We start from the raw sequence: 17,121 nt of genomic DNA, 5'->3' as shown, positions 1-17,121 counted from the left end.
TGATAGATAAAGGTTGTGGTGGAAGTCAGCCACCTAGATAAAAGTTACTTTTGATACTGGTAGGCCTTGTTTGCCCTGTGCATAAGACAGGAAAAGCTGATCCGATTTTCTGAAGTCCTTAGTCCTATGCAAATAAAAGCACAGTTGCCTGTGAACATCTAATTGATGCAACTTATATTCTACCCTGTTGGAATGGTTGGGGGAAAAATACAGGAAGGTCAATGGACTGGTTCAAGTTATTCTCAGAAGTGACCTTAGGAAGGAAGGAAGGATTAGTCCTAAGAGCAACCCTGTCTTTGTGGAACACTAGGTACAGGGGACGGATACAAACAGCCTGCAGTTCAGAAACTCTTCTCGCTGAAGTAACTGCTACCAGAAAAAGTGTTTTCCAAGATAATAACTTCAAAGAACAGGAAGCTGCAGGTTCGAAGGGGGACAAAATTAGAGAGGACAGAATCAAATTCAGATCCCACGGGGGTGGAGGATCCCTAATCGGGAGCCTGAGCAGAGTAGTACCTTTGAGGAAGGCCTTACAAAGCTTATGAGACATACTTTCTAAAAGGCTAATGTGAAAATTGGCAATTGTGGCTAACTGCACTCTAATTGTAGTGGAAGCGGACCCAGAATGAAAGAGCTCCACAAGAAATTCCAGGATGTGGTGAACAGGGGCTGAAAAGGGGTCTATATTCTTGGCCTCTGCCTAGGAAGAAAAATGTTTCCATTTACTAGCGCAAGTTTTTCTAGTGGTAGTCTTGTGCGATAAAATGATTTCACGCACCGATTGGGAGATATCAGGAAGCCCGGCTAGGGTTGGAAGTGGAGCAACCAAGCTGCGAGTTTGAGAGATTGTAGGGAATGATGCAGCCCGCCCGACTGATGGATCAGGAGGTCTGGAGCTGGGTCCAGAGTCCAAGGCTGCTCGATAAGATGATGAAGGAATGGAAACCACATTTGTCGAGGCCAGTACGGAGCAAAGAGGATCATTCTGCAACCCAATATGGTAGCTTTCTGAATCAGCTTGGGAATTAGGGGAAAAGGAGGGAATGCGTACAGAAGTCCCTGAGGCCAATTGTGGACTACAGAGTCTCTGGGGGAATGCTCTGGATGTGGTAGGAGAGAGAAGTTGCTGCATTTGCTGTTGAAGGGGGTGGCAAAGAGGTCGCAGCAAGGTTGCCCCCATTTGCGGAAGATTTGGTCCGCTACTACTTGATTAAGAGACCACTCATGAGGCATGAGAATAGCTCTGCTCAGCCTGTCTGCTATGGCGTTGGATTTCCCAGGGATGTGCTTTGCGGTCAGAAACCATTGGGAAGAGATCGCCCATTGCCAAAGTCTGAGCGTTTCTTGACATAGGGGATAGGACCTGGTTCCGCCTTGCTTGTTGATGTACCACACGATTGACATATTGTCCGTCTGAATTGCAACTGTCCCAGTAGGAAGAGAGTCCTGAAGAGCTTGCAGCGCCAAAAGCACAGCCCTCATCTCCAAGACGTTTATGCGCAGATGGTACTCTTAAGGTTGCCAGGTACCTTGGACTGTTCTGCCCTGATAATGCCCCCCCACCAGATCAGGGAAGCATCCGTGGTCACTGCAGCAACTGGAGGGGGAAGTATGGTCTGCCCAGGGGAACTGATAAGGAGACCATCCACCATGCAAGGTGCTTTTTACATGTTTCTGTGATGATAATCATGTGAAATATGGGAAGCTGCTGGAACGACCACTGGGTAAAAAGAAGCCATTGGAGGATCCTCATGTGAAAACGTGCAAGCGGGACGAGTATGATTGCTGCTGCCATGTGACCCAGGGTTTGGAGTACAAACCTGTCTTGAATTCTCTTGCATTGTAGCAAGACCTGGACATGCCGCTGAATGACTAACACCCTGTCTAGTGGAAGGCTGGCTGACCTGTCTTTTGTATTTAAGTTTGCGCCTATAAAGATGATAGACTGACAAGGCGACAAAGCAAATTTTTCGAAATTTATAGTGATACCTAGTCTGGAGCACGTCTGGATAGTATAGTCTCTGGCTTGTAGAAGGTGGTGCCTGGTGGTAGCAGTGAGGAGCCAGTCGTCTAGATACGGAAACACTTGGAATCCTTGCCGTCTCAGGTGAGCGGTAACTACTGCCATACATTTGGTGAACACCCTAGGGGATGTGGTGAGACCAAAGGGCAGAGCTCTGAACTGATAATGGCTGGCTCCCAGCCGGAAGCACAGGAATCTTCTGGAGCACCTGCCCATTTTGATGTGGTAGTACGCATCCTGAAGATCTATGGAGCACATCCAATTGTCCTGATCCAGGAAGGGTAAAATGGACTGTAGCGTGACCATCCGAAACTTCGTTCTTTGTACAGACCTGTTTAGTCTGCAGAGATCAAAAATGGGTCTCCACTCCCCTGTCTTTTTTGGTACCAAAAAGAACCTTGAGTAAATTCCGGATCCTTGCTGGTCTGCTGGGACTTGCTGGATGGCCCTTTTTCTTAGCAGTTTTGAAACTTCCTGAACTGCTTGATCCCTTAGATTGGGTGGAACATCTGGAAGGGACTTGTTTGACAATAAAGGAGCATGAACAAAGGGAATTCTGTAGCCTCCGTATATAATGGACTGTACCCATTTGTCTTGTGTTATTTCTTGCCAGGCTCTTGGGTACAGCGACAATCTTCCCCAGACTGCCTCCAGAGGTGGGCAGCTGGGCAACTCTTCAGGGATGCTGGAAGGGCTTGTCAGAGAAAGATTCTCTGCTGCCCTGGTTTTGTAGACCCCCTCTGCCACGAGGGCGGCGTCCGTTATTGTTCCCTCCTCTGCCCCTGGAGGGAAACTCACCACATGTGTCCGGCAAGGCTCCCTGGGATTTCCGGAACCACATCTTTCCACTATTCTGACCCTTGGGATATGGTCTGGTAGGGAAAAATGGACTCCTACGGTAGAGAGAGTCTTGCCTTCCTGGTAAGGGCACCCTTTACCTGTGATCCAAAGAGAGCGGAACCATCAAAAGGGGTGTTGGTGAAAGACGCTCTAAAAGGTTCCGCAAAATTACATAGCCGCATCCAAGTGTTCCTCCTTAGGGCCACTCCTGTGCCTGCGGCTCTACTCACCCCATCGGCTGCATACGAAATGAGCCTCATGGAGGAGTTTACCACTGAGTTAAGAGTCGCCAGCTGGGAGGCTGCCTTAGCCTGGGCCCCCTCAGCTAATGGATCTTGGAGGGTGTATCTCCAAGCTCTTTCTGGAGATCCCTCTGAAGGCGGGTAAAGTGGCACAGGTAATTCAGGGACCGCATAGAAAAGGTCGCTGAATAGAACATCCGCTTCCCATATCTGTCCATCGTCCTGGACTCCTTGTTAGGGGGATGGACAGATGAAGTTTCAGCCAACTCCTTCTTTGTGGCCGCCATTACCACCATGGCATCAACTGGAACACCTTTGCTCAAAACTGTTTGTCCTGCGGTGCAGTAATGAATTTGATCGGTCTTCTAGGGGTTGGTTCCACTGTATCTAGAGCTGTACACGCCTTCCGAGCCACCACAGACATCAGTGGGTCAAAAGGCAGAGACACTCAGGAGGTGGAAGGTCAGGATCCAAACGTGTCCAGGAATACAGACTCATCCTCGGAAGGGCTTAAAGCAGTCCAGTCCCCCCTCTGCCTAAGCATCTCAAGGATGTCGGAGAAGGAGACATCTTCAGAGGGGGATCTTGGGGACCCTTCCGACTCCTCTAAGTCGGTATTTGAAGTGACAGACTTGGGGGGAGTCAACATGCTTCCTCTTGCATTTCCTCTTGCGAGGTGGCTCCTCTGAATGGTCAGGGGAGGCCTCAGAAGAGGAGGATACACCCAAGGGGGTGTCCTGGAGCACTGGATCCCCATGCATAGGGTCTGGAAGAAGGGCAGAGGCTGATGCAGGCACCCTAGGGGGAAGAGCCAATGGGGTCGATCGTGGAACTGACTCTGGGACCAGTACACTCATCACCTCGAAGGCGCCCCTGCCCAGACGCAGAGTTGGCTCCAGTTCCGAACAAACCAGAACCCCTCCCCGTACTGAGGGGGGACGGCTCAGAGGCAGATGTGGGAGCAGAGTTCACCCGAGCTGAAGCGCCGAGGGAGAGAGTGGGGTCGGACAAGGGTCCAATGCAACTCGCCCCCTCGGAGCAGACCAGGGAGTCCCGGCGCCCAGATCCCTCCAGGGATGGTACCATGGAAGGGATCGGAGCAGACGACGGAACCAAAGGAGAAGGTATCGGAGCCGATGGTTCTACGACTCGAACCCCAACGAACTCCGGTGCCGAGCTCATAGGATAAATCGGAGGAGGAATCTCTACAGCTCTGGATGGAGCAGATGCCTGATGAGGGGGACTGGACAACATTTTGGCTAGAGCCTGCAATTTTAGCAGCCTACTGACCACTCTTTCCATGTCACGGTCCGAAGGTCTTGAGGACAGAAAAGAGTGTGATGAGTGATGACTATGCTCCGACTGGAGCAGAGGCGACTTCGGAGATGAACGTATCTACTCCAGAGAAGGAGACCTTGACCTTTTTCGACTCTCAGACGGCTCCGAAGAACGTGTCGGAGCCGACTAGGAGGGAGGAACATCGGTTCCAGCTGGAGCTGAGATGGATGGTATGGCTTCATCCAACAACGGCTCCGAACTGAGAGCCGAAGGTTTAGGTGGCCTAGAAGATTTCACGGGCTGAGCCTTCGTCGGTGAATCTTGGGGTTTAAGTAGACCCCTCAAGATCAATTTGTTTTTGCGCTCCTGCAGGACTCTTGGACTGAACGCATGGCAAATTGAACAAGAGTCCTGCAGGTGCACGGCGCCCAGACAATAAACACAAGAAGCGTGACCATCTGTCAGAGACATTTTCTGACAGCATGAGTCACACTTCTTGAATCCAGATGGCTTAGGATCCTTGGACATCCTAACAGAAGAAAAAAAACAAGGAAAAAACACACACACCAAAAGGTTAAGGTAACAAACCACAATAAAATACCCTACAGTTACCAGAACCACTACACTAGAAAAACTATACTAACTAACTTTTTTTTTTTTTAAAAGGAGAAAGGAAAAAAAAAAAAGGTTATTCTCGAACTTAAACGGACACCTTTAGATGTATGGTTATCCTCCAACTTAAACGGAAAACCTTAAAAGAAAAGAGAAGGGGGGAGGGGAAACTCCCTAAATAAAAATGAGTTTCTGAGGGGAAAAGACAAGGATTCAGACACGAACACACTATAATTACCAAATATCTATCTAACAATAATTTCTATGCTAAAAATAACTAGCTTTAAGACTGCAAAAGACACAATATAAAAGTTTTATATGACCTGAGCCAGTAGAGCAACCTCGCAGCAGAAGCGGCAAACAAGATCTGGGGTTCTAGCGCCAGGCATCATGGGATATGGGGAAGCCTCGAGCCAGTATGTAGCTCTCGAGCTTTAGAAGATGGCCAAGTCGGAGCCGAAGATCGGCTCCGAACCTAACCAGCAAGAATGAAGATGAGATAGACAACTTAACATCTTTGGTTCCAGTTTCCACTCGTGTGGGTCCATGAGATTTCTGCTTAGGTCGTCTGCCAGTGTATTCAGCTTGCCTGGCAGAAACTGAGCTTGTAGGTGCACTTGGTAGCTCAAGGCTGCGTTCCACAGAGCCATGGCTAGTCAGCAGAGAGGGTATGAGTGGGTTCCCCCACTGCTTCTTTATGTACCACATAACAGTGGTGTTGCCCGTTTACCAATAATTGTCTAGGAAGAATGTGGTCCTTGAAGGCTGTCAGGAGCATTCTGTACAGCTAACATTTCTTTTTGATTGATATGCAGGTGCATTTGACTCTGGTTCCATTTGCCCTGAATGCACTGCCCTGCCAAGTGAGCCCCCCATGCATATTCTAGGTCCTCCTCATATGCAGTCTTGCATATGGAATTAGTAGAATGCAAGAGGCCATGAACCCCAGAGCTTGCAGTATTTTCCTTGCAGATAGCTGGGTCTTTGTGGCCAGTAGTTTGAATTAGGTTGTCAAATGAACTTGGTTTCTCTGGTGTGAGGCAGACCATCTGGGAAGTTGTATTCAAGCTTGCTCCCAGGATACAATTTGTTGGCAGGGTACTAGATGCGATTTATTTTCGTTTATGGTGTACCCCAGAGAAGTTACAAACACCAGATGATTTAATAGTATGTCCTGGCTTTCTGCCTGAATTAGACAATCGCCCAGGTATGGTTATATCTGAATATTTCTTTGCCTGCAAAATGCAATGACTGGAGTTAGGCACTTTGTGAATACCCTGGGTGCAGTAGATAAGCCAAAGGCAGTGCAAAGAACTGATGGTGCATGTAGCCTGCTCTGAAGCGTAGGTATCTTCTGCAAGATTCCCTTATTGGGATGTGCAGGCAGGCTTCCTTTAAATCCAGTGTTGCCAACCAGGCATTTTTGTCTAGCATGGGAAGCAGCTGATGAAGAGCTAGCATTCTGAATTTTGGAACTACCAAAAAAGTGTTTAGGATAGATAGGACACCAGAAATTGTCTTTTCTGGGTACCAGGAAAAGTCTTGAGTAAAAACCTTGCCCCCACTCCTCTTCTGGGACAGTTTGAACCACCCTGATACTTAGAACAGAGAGAACCTGCTTTTGAGCCTCTGCCCACTGATTTGGGGATAGGTCTAACCAACCCTTTGGGGTTGGTAAGGAGTGGAAGTGGAATCTGTATCCTTGGGAAACTATATTTAAAACCTATTTATCTTGGGTAATGAATTCTCATTTTGTTGCATGCAGGGCTATCTTTCCCCCCTAAAGGAACAGTCACTTGAGCAGGGCTTGTAAGGTTTAAAGTTAAGTTATTGTGACAGTTTACCATAGGGGGTGTCTTACTACTCCCAGCTTTGGAAGTGGGAGCCCCCCACTGCTTAGGCCTGAGAGCACCTTGAAACTGAAGCCTGAGTGGTCCGCTGGTTCTGGGTTTGGACTGAGAAGACCTGAAAGAGGCAGGAAAGGACCAATTCTTAGAAGGCCAGTGCCTACTAAATCTGGGAGGCTGTACTTGCAGGAAATCTTTTACAGTTTGCATAGATTTAGATTTTCCACCATTTTTTTTTTTAAGTACTACTTCTGCTTTGTTGCCAAACAGGTAGTCTTGGTTCAAGGGAGCATCCAGTAATTTAGCTTTAACATGATCTGGCAAAGATTGCTCCTTAAGCAAAGCATGCCTTCTAAGTACAGACCCAGTCAGCAGCCCTGCAAGATGCCTCTAATGAATCAAAACCACACTGCAAAGTATATTTTCCAACTTGAGCAAAATGCATTAAATCCTGTAATTCTTTATTTTCAGCACAGTCAGGAGTCAACATCATTTTCTGTTTAAGCAATCCAATAATATGCTGCTGATACTTTAACATATGAAACTGGCAGTTTAAGGCCCTAATGGTCAAAGTTGCAGAAGTGTATAATTTCTTACGCCATCTGTCCAGGGCCCTGGAATCCCCATCAGAGGGGGTAGGGTTTTTGGCAGTAGTAGCCTTAATGCCTTTGGGTCCCTGTGAAATGGTCTCAGGATCCGCAGTAGGATTCTTAAAAAGGAACTTGTGAGAGTCACGTACTCTGCAATACCTGTCAGGTTTTCTGGGAGCTGGAGGCAAAGTGTCAGGGGCCAGGCTAGATTCCAAGAAGGCATCATCTACAATGTCCAGTACAGGAGGGATAGCTAAAGGGCCTGTGATGAGGTAGGAGTAAGAATTCCCTAAGCCTCTTTTTGGAGTCAGAGTAATTCTGGCTTTCCCAATGGAAATGCTCCCTAAGAGTATGCAAAGCTTCACCAAAAGAGAAATTCTCTGGAGGGAAGCAGAGGGAACGGAGTCCTCTGTATCAGAATCCTCACAGGTAGATAAGGGTAACTCCTGCTCAGAGAAAACAGAATCCTGATCAGAAGAATCAGAGGGAAAATCAGTTCTAGGTCTCTTAGAGGGAGAAGGGTGGCTTCCCCTTATTAGAGTAATAAGGTCTTCAGCCATTCTTCTCACTTGTTTTTTAGGCATAGGGGCCTGACCATGCGGTCTAGGTGTTGGTTTTCTAGGCACGGATCGAGTTTTAGGCCTTGAAGAAGATGGCGTCGGTTTAATATGCAAGTCAGTAGGCCTGACTACACCCTCAGATGCCGGTGCCTGCACAGCGGCTCTGGACCCATCAAAGGTAGAGACATCTACAGGTTCCACATTTGAAGAAGCATCTCAGTAGAGGCCTGCGAATCTGAAGTAGCTGGTATAAGGGGCTGCGAAAGTGCCTCACTGAATACTGGCGACTAGCTTAGAAGCGCCAAGGGCAGCTCTGGACCTATGCGGTCTGTCTTTATCTTTGCGTTTTTTCGGAACATTGGTAGTCGGGTGGCTTACCAAACCCATTTCTGGATAATTGAACCGAATACCAAAATATTTAGATGCGAAAATGAACAGACGACAAATAGTTCGAAGTTTGAATAAGGCACAAAACTGACAGCGAGGTACGTCGTGGTCTGGGCCTAAGCAAGGAATGCAGTACGAATGAAAATCTTTAGGAGGTATTTGCTTTCCACAAGAAATACAATTGTTAACTTTTACTGACATTGGTTTAGAGCAAGAAAAAGGATCCCCAACGGGGTACTTAGCTTAGTTGAAGACTTTGGATCTGAAACTCAAAAACGAAAATTTCAGGAGTCAGACGACCAGCACTTGCTAACTTGCTCCTGCTTCGGGCACCGTATGGCAAGAAAGACTGATGTAATGGCGTCGGCTGCATGCTTTATACCCCTGACTACCGGACGTCATGGAAGATGACTGCAACCGACACAGGACCCAAGACTTTGATAATCAGGCCGCTGAGGGCTACCTGCAAGCAGATAACCCAAATGTAATGACTGCAACAGTGAAACACGAAGAACATAAAGAAGAAACTGGAGCCTGCTTTTTCACAGGCTTACGACTGGAAGATTTACCTGCAAGTCTGAAGGATTCGGGAGGCCTGGCAACTGTCTAAGTTGCAGCAGAGGTAATCGGTATGAGCTTGCTGTCTGAACGAAGAACAGAGGCCTCGGACACCAGAGTCCGCTTAGCGGTTCCGGATCCAGCTGAAGAGGCAACAGGCAAAAGGTCAAAAGGCAAAATGGAAGCCAGAGGCCTGGGGGACTCTGAAATGGTCTCAGCCGAGGCCTGCTGTTGAAAATCCGCGGGCTGCAAAGGCACCTCACTGGCTACCGCATGACTGACTACTAACTTATCATCAGAGGATTTGACCCTCTGAAGCCTGGCGCGGTCCTTATCCTTACGCTTCTTGGGAATATTTGAAGCCTGAAGACCAGCGGACGCCATACCGACAAACTTAGGCCAAACTCTAAAATGTTTAGCTAAAAACTTAGCCTTACGACGAATAGTACGCGGATTAAATGAAGCACAGAGATCACAATTAGGAACTTCGTGGTCAAGGCCTAAACAAATAATGCAATAGGAATGAAAATCTCTATAGGGAATCTGCTTTCCACAGGTAAGACAATTATTAACCTTTTCTGACATTTGTTAAGGCAAGAAAAGAGGATCCCCAACGGGGTACTTAGCTGTAGTTGACTAACTTTGTAGCTGGAAACCAAAAAGGTAAACTGCCAACTGGCACTCATGCAAGAAATGCTTCTGCTTCGGGCTCCGCAGCAAGGAAGACTGAAGTGACGTCGGCTGCCTCCTTTTGTCTCGAACGTCCTTTACTACCGACAACAGCAGATGTCATATTTACTTACCTTTGGAATTCTGGCCGATCGAGGCCTACCAAGAGCCGGATACCCCATTGGTTAGGACTGCAACAGTAAAACACGATGAACATCGAGATCTACATTATGTACCTCAACTTGCTCTTGTTACTTCTTTGAAAGGTGGGCCAGAATGTGTAGCTTCAGCACTCAAGCACAACAAAGTAATACACAACACTCTACCTGTAGACTATAGGTGTTCAAAAACAGAAGCCTGCTCTAGCTCAAATTACATTGAACCATGATTTCAGGCCAAAGAGGAAGAACAGCGCAGGTGAGGATGTTATGAACATTCTTCTAAGCCCCCCACCAAAAGGATGATGGTGATAACTCTCAGCTCTTGCTTCTCCTTTCCAGTGTTCTCAAATGCCAACAGCTTAACAGGCACAGCACGAATTACAACAGGGGCCAATGAACATTACTTAAAAAAAATGAGGAGATAAACTTACCAACCCATTGTCAAGATAAGCAAAACTGATTTTAATGAAGACAAATATTAGCCACACAGCCCAAAAAAGGCTGCACATGTAAAGTACAATAATAGACACTGAACATACATGCAAACTGTTGCAGATGCAAACCTTATTTTCACTTATTTTCAGTTTTTTTAGTAAAGCCAGATACTTCATGACCTCAAGGAATTTGGCACACAGGAATTCTCTGTCAACAACTGCTTTAGGTTCTTGCAGATGCAAATTCACTACTTCAGTGAGGTTGTCTTGTTCACCTTACCTTCTGCTGATAAACACGCTTTGTAACATGTAAAAAAAAGGAATTCACTGGGGGAAATAATCACGCCAGAGTGGCCTGGGAAAAAACTGGGGATGCTCTTGCATTCTGCAGGATTAAAAGGTCCTTAAACTACAAGCTAATTGAGCTACTTTGTTAAAATGGATATACTTAATACAGTGTAAAGTCTATGGAGCAAGCTACAAAGTCAATGGAACTTTAGATGATCTTGTTATATTCATGGCAAACGTAGGTGTTATTCCCATGTTTTTATAAAAATAAACATATGAACACTATGGCATCTGTGACTCTGAGTTTTAAAGACCCCAACTATATTTTAAATTTTACTTAAACAGTGAAATGTTATTCTCAGTTGTTAATGTTAGCCTGTTTTGCCATACTGATGTGATTTTTTTTGCTTCTGTTACCACCAGCTACTGTTTAACACTTGAAAGCTTCCAAGTCAGTACTTCAGCCCTACAAGATAGTCTTCACACTCCAAGCATTAAGAAGCACTTCTCCAGATTGCCTGATATCTACCTTTTACATCCTTCCTTTCTTTCATAACTAGAACCCCCCCCCCCACACACACACACACACTTTGCCTGGATACTTACATACATATTTCTATTCTTCAGTCCTACAAGCCTATCCTTCCCCCCTGAGAAAATAGGTGCTCTAAAGGTAGATATCTTCAATGGGGAAGTTGAAGGCTAATTTGGTGCATTGCTACACCAACCAACTATTTCAACTGAACACTCCTCCTTTCCAGATAAGGAAAACTAGGTAGAGTGGCAGGATTTAAAAAGTACAGTTGTGTACACTTACCATAAATGTAGAGGTTAGAGTGCATTCACTATTGCAGTGAAACACGAACAACATTTGAATCGAGGCATGACACTCCTGCTTTCTTATATCCCTCCCCAGGATAGTTTCCCATCACTTATTTGTCAGCATGATTTACAAATTATTCCTGGATGTGATACCTCTATTCTTGACAGAACAACTTACTAATAATGCACTAGCATTCATCAACATATTAACAAACAATGCATCTTGCTCCATAAAGATTAAGTATGTGCCGCAGTCCCTATTTTACAATGCAAAGTGATTGAAAAGCAATTTTCACTATGTATCATCTGATGAAGAAAAAGTTTTAAAATCTATAAAAACAAGTAACAATGGAAAGAGAGAGCACCGAGGATGCAGCATTCTTTTATCACAAACAGCACTAGTGACATTCTTTTTTAAAGGCACAGTTGTTACAAAAAAGGATCAGTCTCAAGATTCTAACTGATACCATCATGGGTGAGCAGAAGTGGTATACTACAGTTAAACTTCCTGTTACTGTCACAGAAGTCCTTAGCTGCTCTTTTAACATAATCAAGTTGGCCATTATTTCATATCATTCCACTCCCAGTCTCAAAAAAATTCTCAGTGCTTAAGCAACAGGGATATACAACTATTTAAAACCACAAACATTTACATTTGTCTTATTAGAAACCCATCATTCATCAATACTCAGTTAACACTATTAACCATATAAACCCATACAAAATACAGTGCTTACAATGGATCAACATGTCAACATTTTCAACTGCCACATAGCCAGCTGTCCCAACTAGCGATTGGAGTGCTCCTACAAAGTCCTTCAGTGCTTCTACAGGGCAGGACTGATCCCATATCACAACTACTTTTTGTCCAGCTGATACTCCGTAGTCTGCCATGAGTTGTTATAATCTAAACAAAAAAGAAAAGAGAGAGTTTGTGATTAACCACATCTGTGATAAAGGAACATTACCAAGCCACACCTTCACAAATGCCAGGTTAAATACTCGTCACATCTGAGAGAAAAGGATGAGTGGCAAACCAAACATTTACAAATGTTAGTCCAATACAATGCAACAGTTTTATTCAATCAGAAAATGCTGCAATATCCAAACTCAGTTTACCAATTTTGCTGCTGCTATTTCTAGCAAGAGAAATGACACAGTAACAGCTCACAGCCATTCATAAAGGTAGATCCTATTTGTTGTTAATGGTCCAGGACAACTATGAAAAAATACATTTCAACAGAAACAAGAAATTACTATAAGCAAGCATTGCTGCTCAATAAGCACTGCAAGGCACAAGTGCTGATTCACTGCATCTAATTTTCCAGTTCCTTGAAGGGAGCTCTCTCTTTTGGGCTGGCTTTGATCGATTTGGTTTTTAGTTAATTTGGGTTGATGTTTCGCTGCATCTGCATAGGATTTAAAAAAAATATATACATCTGGTTCACTTCCCATATCCAAAAGACATGCGCCCAGTGAACTGGCAAGCTTCTAATTTGCCCAGTAATTATCCAGTAACTACTACGGTCTGCTACTCAGCCGTACTGACTAAAAAACACGTATAAGTTTAAGCAAAAAGCTAACACTCAATGACACAGAAACAGAACGGCAACTGTTCTCCCCATCAATGCAACCTTTCCACCAAATAATAAATAGACTGACATCAGTACAGTTTTAGACACATCAGACCAATGCGTATGGGAGTTGTACAGCTGACCCTGAAGCCACGTGTGTTCACCTACTAGAAATAACGAGAAGGAAAATGTACACCCTCAGGTAGACTAGCCAGTTACGCCTCTCCAAAAAAAGCTATAATCTTTTAAATGAACTGCTGGGTTTTTTATAGCATGTTCACTGTATTTATTTTATTCATAGGCTGAAAAACTTAATTGATGTTGGTGCATTTTCCCATAATCCCTTCTGAAACAAAGTTGTATTAAATAAACAGATTACATGAGCCAAGCAAGTAATTATAACCAACAGACTGGGTAACACTGTGGAAAGTCTGTTATATCCTGAAGAGTTTCTTATTATTTTACACAAACAGACTGGGCATTAGTTTTCTTAGGCCCAATGTCAGTAGACTAATAGCCTCATACTTCCTCTGGAAGGTCTGTCAACCTTAAGATGGACTGTGAAGTTATTAACTTAATTAAAAACATACTTTTTTATCTTTAGGTGATAAAAAAATCCTTCTAGCTTTAGTTTTTAGCTGGGGCAAAAAGTACAGTTGTGTACACCTACCATAAATGTAGATGTTCGAGTGTCTTCACTGTTGCAGTCATAACTGTGGGGTGATCCTGCCGGCAGGCAGCCCGAGGTCAGCCAGAATCACAAAGTCTGGGTCCGGCGTCGGCTGCACAAGCCAGTACCCTGACGTCAGTACGCTCTGGTACATAGCCCTCAGCCGACGCCATCTTCTCCAGCCTTTCTTGCCCCAGATGTCAGAAATCCCCAATAAACAAAAAAAAACATGAGTCCCACAAAGAAACACAAACACACCATAAAGTGAAAAAAGAGGGGATAGGAGGGAGGGAAACACCGACTGCAACAGTGAAGACACTCGAACATCTACATTTATGGTAGGTGTACACAACTGTACTATGTTCTTCGTGTTTCACTGTTGCAGTCATAACTGTAGGGTGGAATCCCAAAGCAGTGAAGAAAGGGAGGAGGCTTAGATAGAAGAAGGGGCAGCAAGAGGGCCCTGCAAAACAGCAGAGGCAAAACCTGCCCTGGTCTTAAGAGTACAAAGGGAGATTGTAGTGCTTAGAAAAGGTATGCACAGAACTCCAAGTGGCAGCTTCCAAGATATCCTTGGTAGGGACTCCTCTGAGAAAAGCAGTAGAAGTGGCAGCAGCTCTAGTAGAATGACTTCTCACAGTACCTGGAAACTGTTTCCCATGATGAGTGTAACAAAATCTTATTCCATAGGCAATCCATTTGGAAATAGTTTGTTTGGAAACAGCCTTTCCAAGAGAACTGGAGGCAAAAGAAGCAAACAACTGGTTAGATTTTCTGAATTCTTTAGTCTTGTCCAAGTAAAAACGTAACTGTCTGTGTACGTCCAATGAATGCAAAATCCTTTCCCCTTTATTTTGAGGATTAGGAAAGAAGGTAGGAAGGTGAATAGTCTGATTTAAAGCAATTTTCGAAATCACCTTAGGCATGAAAGTAGGATTGGTCCTCAAGGATACTCTGTCAAGATGGAAAATTAGGTATGGCTCCACAGCCATAAGAGCTTGCAACTCTGAAACCCTTCTGGCAGAAGTCAATGCTAACAAAAGAACTGTCTTCCAGGATAAAAATTTAATATCAGAAGCCGCAGCAGGCTCAAAAGGAGGCAAAGTGAGTTTTTCCAAAACATAGTTAAGATCCCAGGCAGGGACAGGAGGGGTCCTAGGAGGTCTCAAATTCTTAGCTCCTCTCAAGAATTGTCTCACCAATGGATGAGAAAAGACAGGAGGGTCAGTATTAAAATGAGCAGATATAGCAGAAGCATGAATCTTAATGGAAGAAAAGGAAAGTCCTTTAGACAAAAGGTCTGAAAGGTAAAGTAAAATAGACGAGAGATCAGGCACCAAAGGGTTAGAGCCACGGTCCTGCATCCAAATACAAAACCTTTTCCATTTAGAGGCATAGGATTTCCTAGTGCTAGGCCGTCTGGCTTCTAGAAGAACATCCAAAACTTGTTTGGGGAGCTTAGAAGAAATCAAAGTTCCTTGAAGAGCCAAGCTGCCAGGCAAAGGGTCTCGAGATGAGGGTGTAGCATCGGACCCTGATGCTGGGACAGAAGAGAAGGGTACAGAGGAAGGATCCAAGGAGGTTCCAAGCAGAGATGTTGTAAGGTTGGATACCAAAACCGTCGAGGCCAATTTGGAGCAATCAAGATGATGAACTTAGGCTTGTCTTGTTTTATCTTCAGTAATATCCGGGGAAGAAGAGGAAGAGGAGGGAAGGCATATCCCGAAAGGTTCCTCCAACTGAATGACAGCACATCCACTTTCCAAGCTGTTTTGTGGAAGGACCTGGTGCAAAAGAGCGGCAGCTGATGGTTGAGATGGGATGCAAACAGATCTATCTGGGGACACCCCCAAACTGCAGTTATCCTGTTGAATAAGTTGGTGTCTAGCATCCATTCGTGAGGATCCAAAATGTTTCTGCTTAGGCTGTCTGCTAAGAGATTCTGCTTTCCTGGAATGAATTGAGCCTGAAGATGCAGATTCAAACTTAGAGCTATGTCCCATAAAGCCATAGCTAGTCTGCAAAGGGGGTATGAATGAGAGCCCCACTACTTGTTTATGTACCACATGACTGTGGTGTTGTCTGTACGAATTAGAAGAGGCCCTGGTTGCAAAAGGTTCTTGAAGGCTAGAAGAGCATTTTGAACTGCCAACATTTCCTTCAGATTGATGTGCCAGTGAAGGTGATTCTTTGCCCAGGTCCCCTGCTGGCAATTGTTTAGAAAATGTGCTCCCCAAGCATAATCCGAGGCGTTCGTGGTTATGATTTGAGAAGGTTGAGGTAGACGAAAAGGCTTCCCTTCGTTTAAAGCGCACACCCTGGACCACCAAAGGAACTCCTTCTGGAGGCAGGGGATCAGAGGAATCAAAGTGTCCAGATCTTGGTAATGCTGAGACCATACACTTTTCAGGTACCATTGAAGCTTTCTCATATGAAGCCTTGCATTTGGAATTAACAGAATGCATGAAGCCATATAGCCCAGTGCCTGCAGGAATTTCCTTGCAGTGAGCTGAGTTAAGGTTGCCACGGTTTTGAAAATTGAAGCCAGCTGTATTTGTTTTTCTGGCGTAAGGAAAGCCCTTTGTAAGGTTGTATTTAGGAGGGCTCCCAAAAATATCATTTGTTGAGAAGGAACCAAATGGGACTTTTTTATGTTCACTGAAAATCCCAGGAGGAGGAGGAGGAAGAGACGTTGAACAAAATCCAGGTGTTGAAGTAAAAGGTCCTTGCTGTCTGCCTGGATAAGGCAGTCGTCCAAATAGGGGTAAATCTGAATCCCCTGAAGTCTGCAATAAGCCACTACTGGGGCCAGGCACTTGGTAAAAGCCCTGGGCGCAGTAGATAAACCAAAGGGCAGTACAGAGAATTTAAAGTGCCTCGAGCCTGCTTTGAATCTGAGGAATTTCCTGCGTTCCTGCCTGATGGGAATGTGTAAGTAGGCCTCCTTTAGGTCCAATGTCACCATCCAAGCGTCTTGGGAGAGTACTGGAAGCAGTTGTTGTAGAGTAAGCATTTTGAAATTTCCAAAAAAGTGTTTAACACTGAAAGGTCCAGAATAGGTCTCCATGAGTTTTGTTTTCTTGGAACCAGAAATAGTCTTGAGTAAAAGCCTTTTCCCTTTTCTGAGAGAGGAACAGGCTCTATGGCTCTCATGGCCAGCAGAGCATCCACTTGATTTAAGGCCTCTGCCCATTGATGTTTTGGCAGATCTGGCCAACCGATAACCCTTGGCAGAGTATGAAAATGGAACTTGTAGCCTCTTAAAATCACGTCCAATACCCATTTGTCCTGGGTAATACGAGTCCAATTTCTGTAAAAGAGAAAGCTTTCCTCGAGAGGGGCATCCAGGTAAGGGGTCCTGAAGCCCAACCGAGAGAGTCATTGAGTCTGCTTCCTTTGAGACTGGGATCTGTCTTCTCCCCTTCTAGGTGAAGAAGCAGTCCATTGTCTGGATCTGTAAGAGGCCTGAGCTTGACCACGACCTCTGGAGCGTCTATATCTTCCCCTTTGAGGCCTGTCAGATGTGGGAAAGGACCAATTTTTGGAGGGCCAATTCCTGGAAAATC

At 45.0% G+C, this 17,121-nt stretch overlaps 1 protein-coding gene across 3 annotated transcripts in view; it reads right to left on the bottom strand.

Moving 5' to 3' along the window:
- The window catches only part of CIAPIN1 (cytokine induced apoptosis inhibitor 1), a 589,375-nt gene that overhangs the window by 458,172 nt on the left and 114,082 nt on the right, over positions 1–17,121 (bottom strand). For all 3 annotated transcript variants that reach the window (XM_044081283.1, XM_044081282.1, XM_044081284.1), the window contains exon 2: positions 12,049–12,218. In XM_044081283.1, coding sequence (XP_043937218.1) covers positions 12,049–12,205 — 157 coding nt within the window. In that variant the 5' untranslated portion in view covers positions 12,206–12,218. The remainder of the gene's footprint in view (positions 1–12,048; positions 12,219–17,121) is intronic.

The sequence above is a fragment of the Protopterus annectens genome, chromosome 8.part0, assembly GCF_019279795.1.
Source record: "Protopterus annectens isolate FY-2018-M chromosome 8.part0, PAN1.0, whole genome shotgun sequence".
Lineage (NCBI taxonomy): Eukaryota > Metazoa > Chordata > Ceratodontiformes > Protopteridae > Protopterus > Protopterus annectens.
Note: the sequence above shows the minus strand (reverse complement) of the source record. Positions and strands in the feature narration are given on the sequence as shown.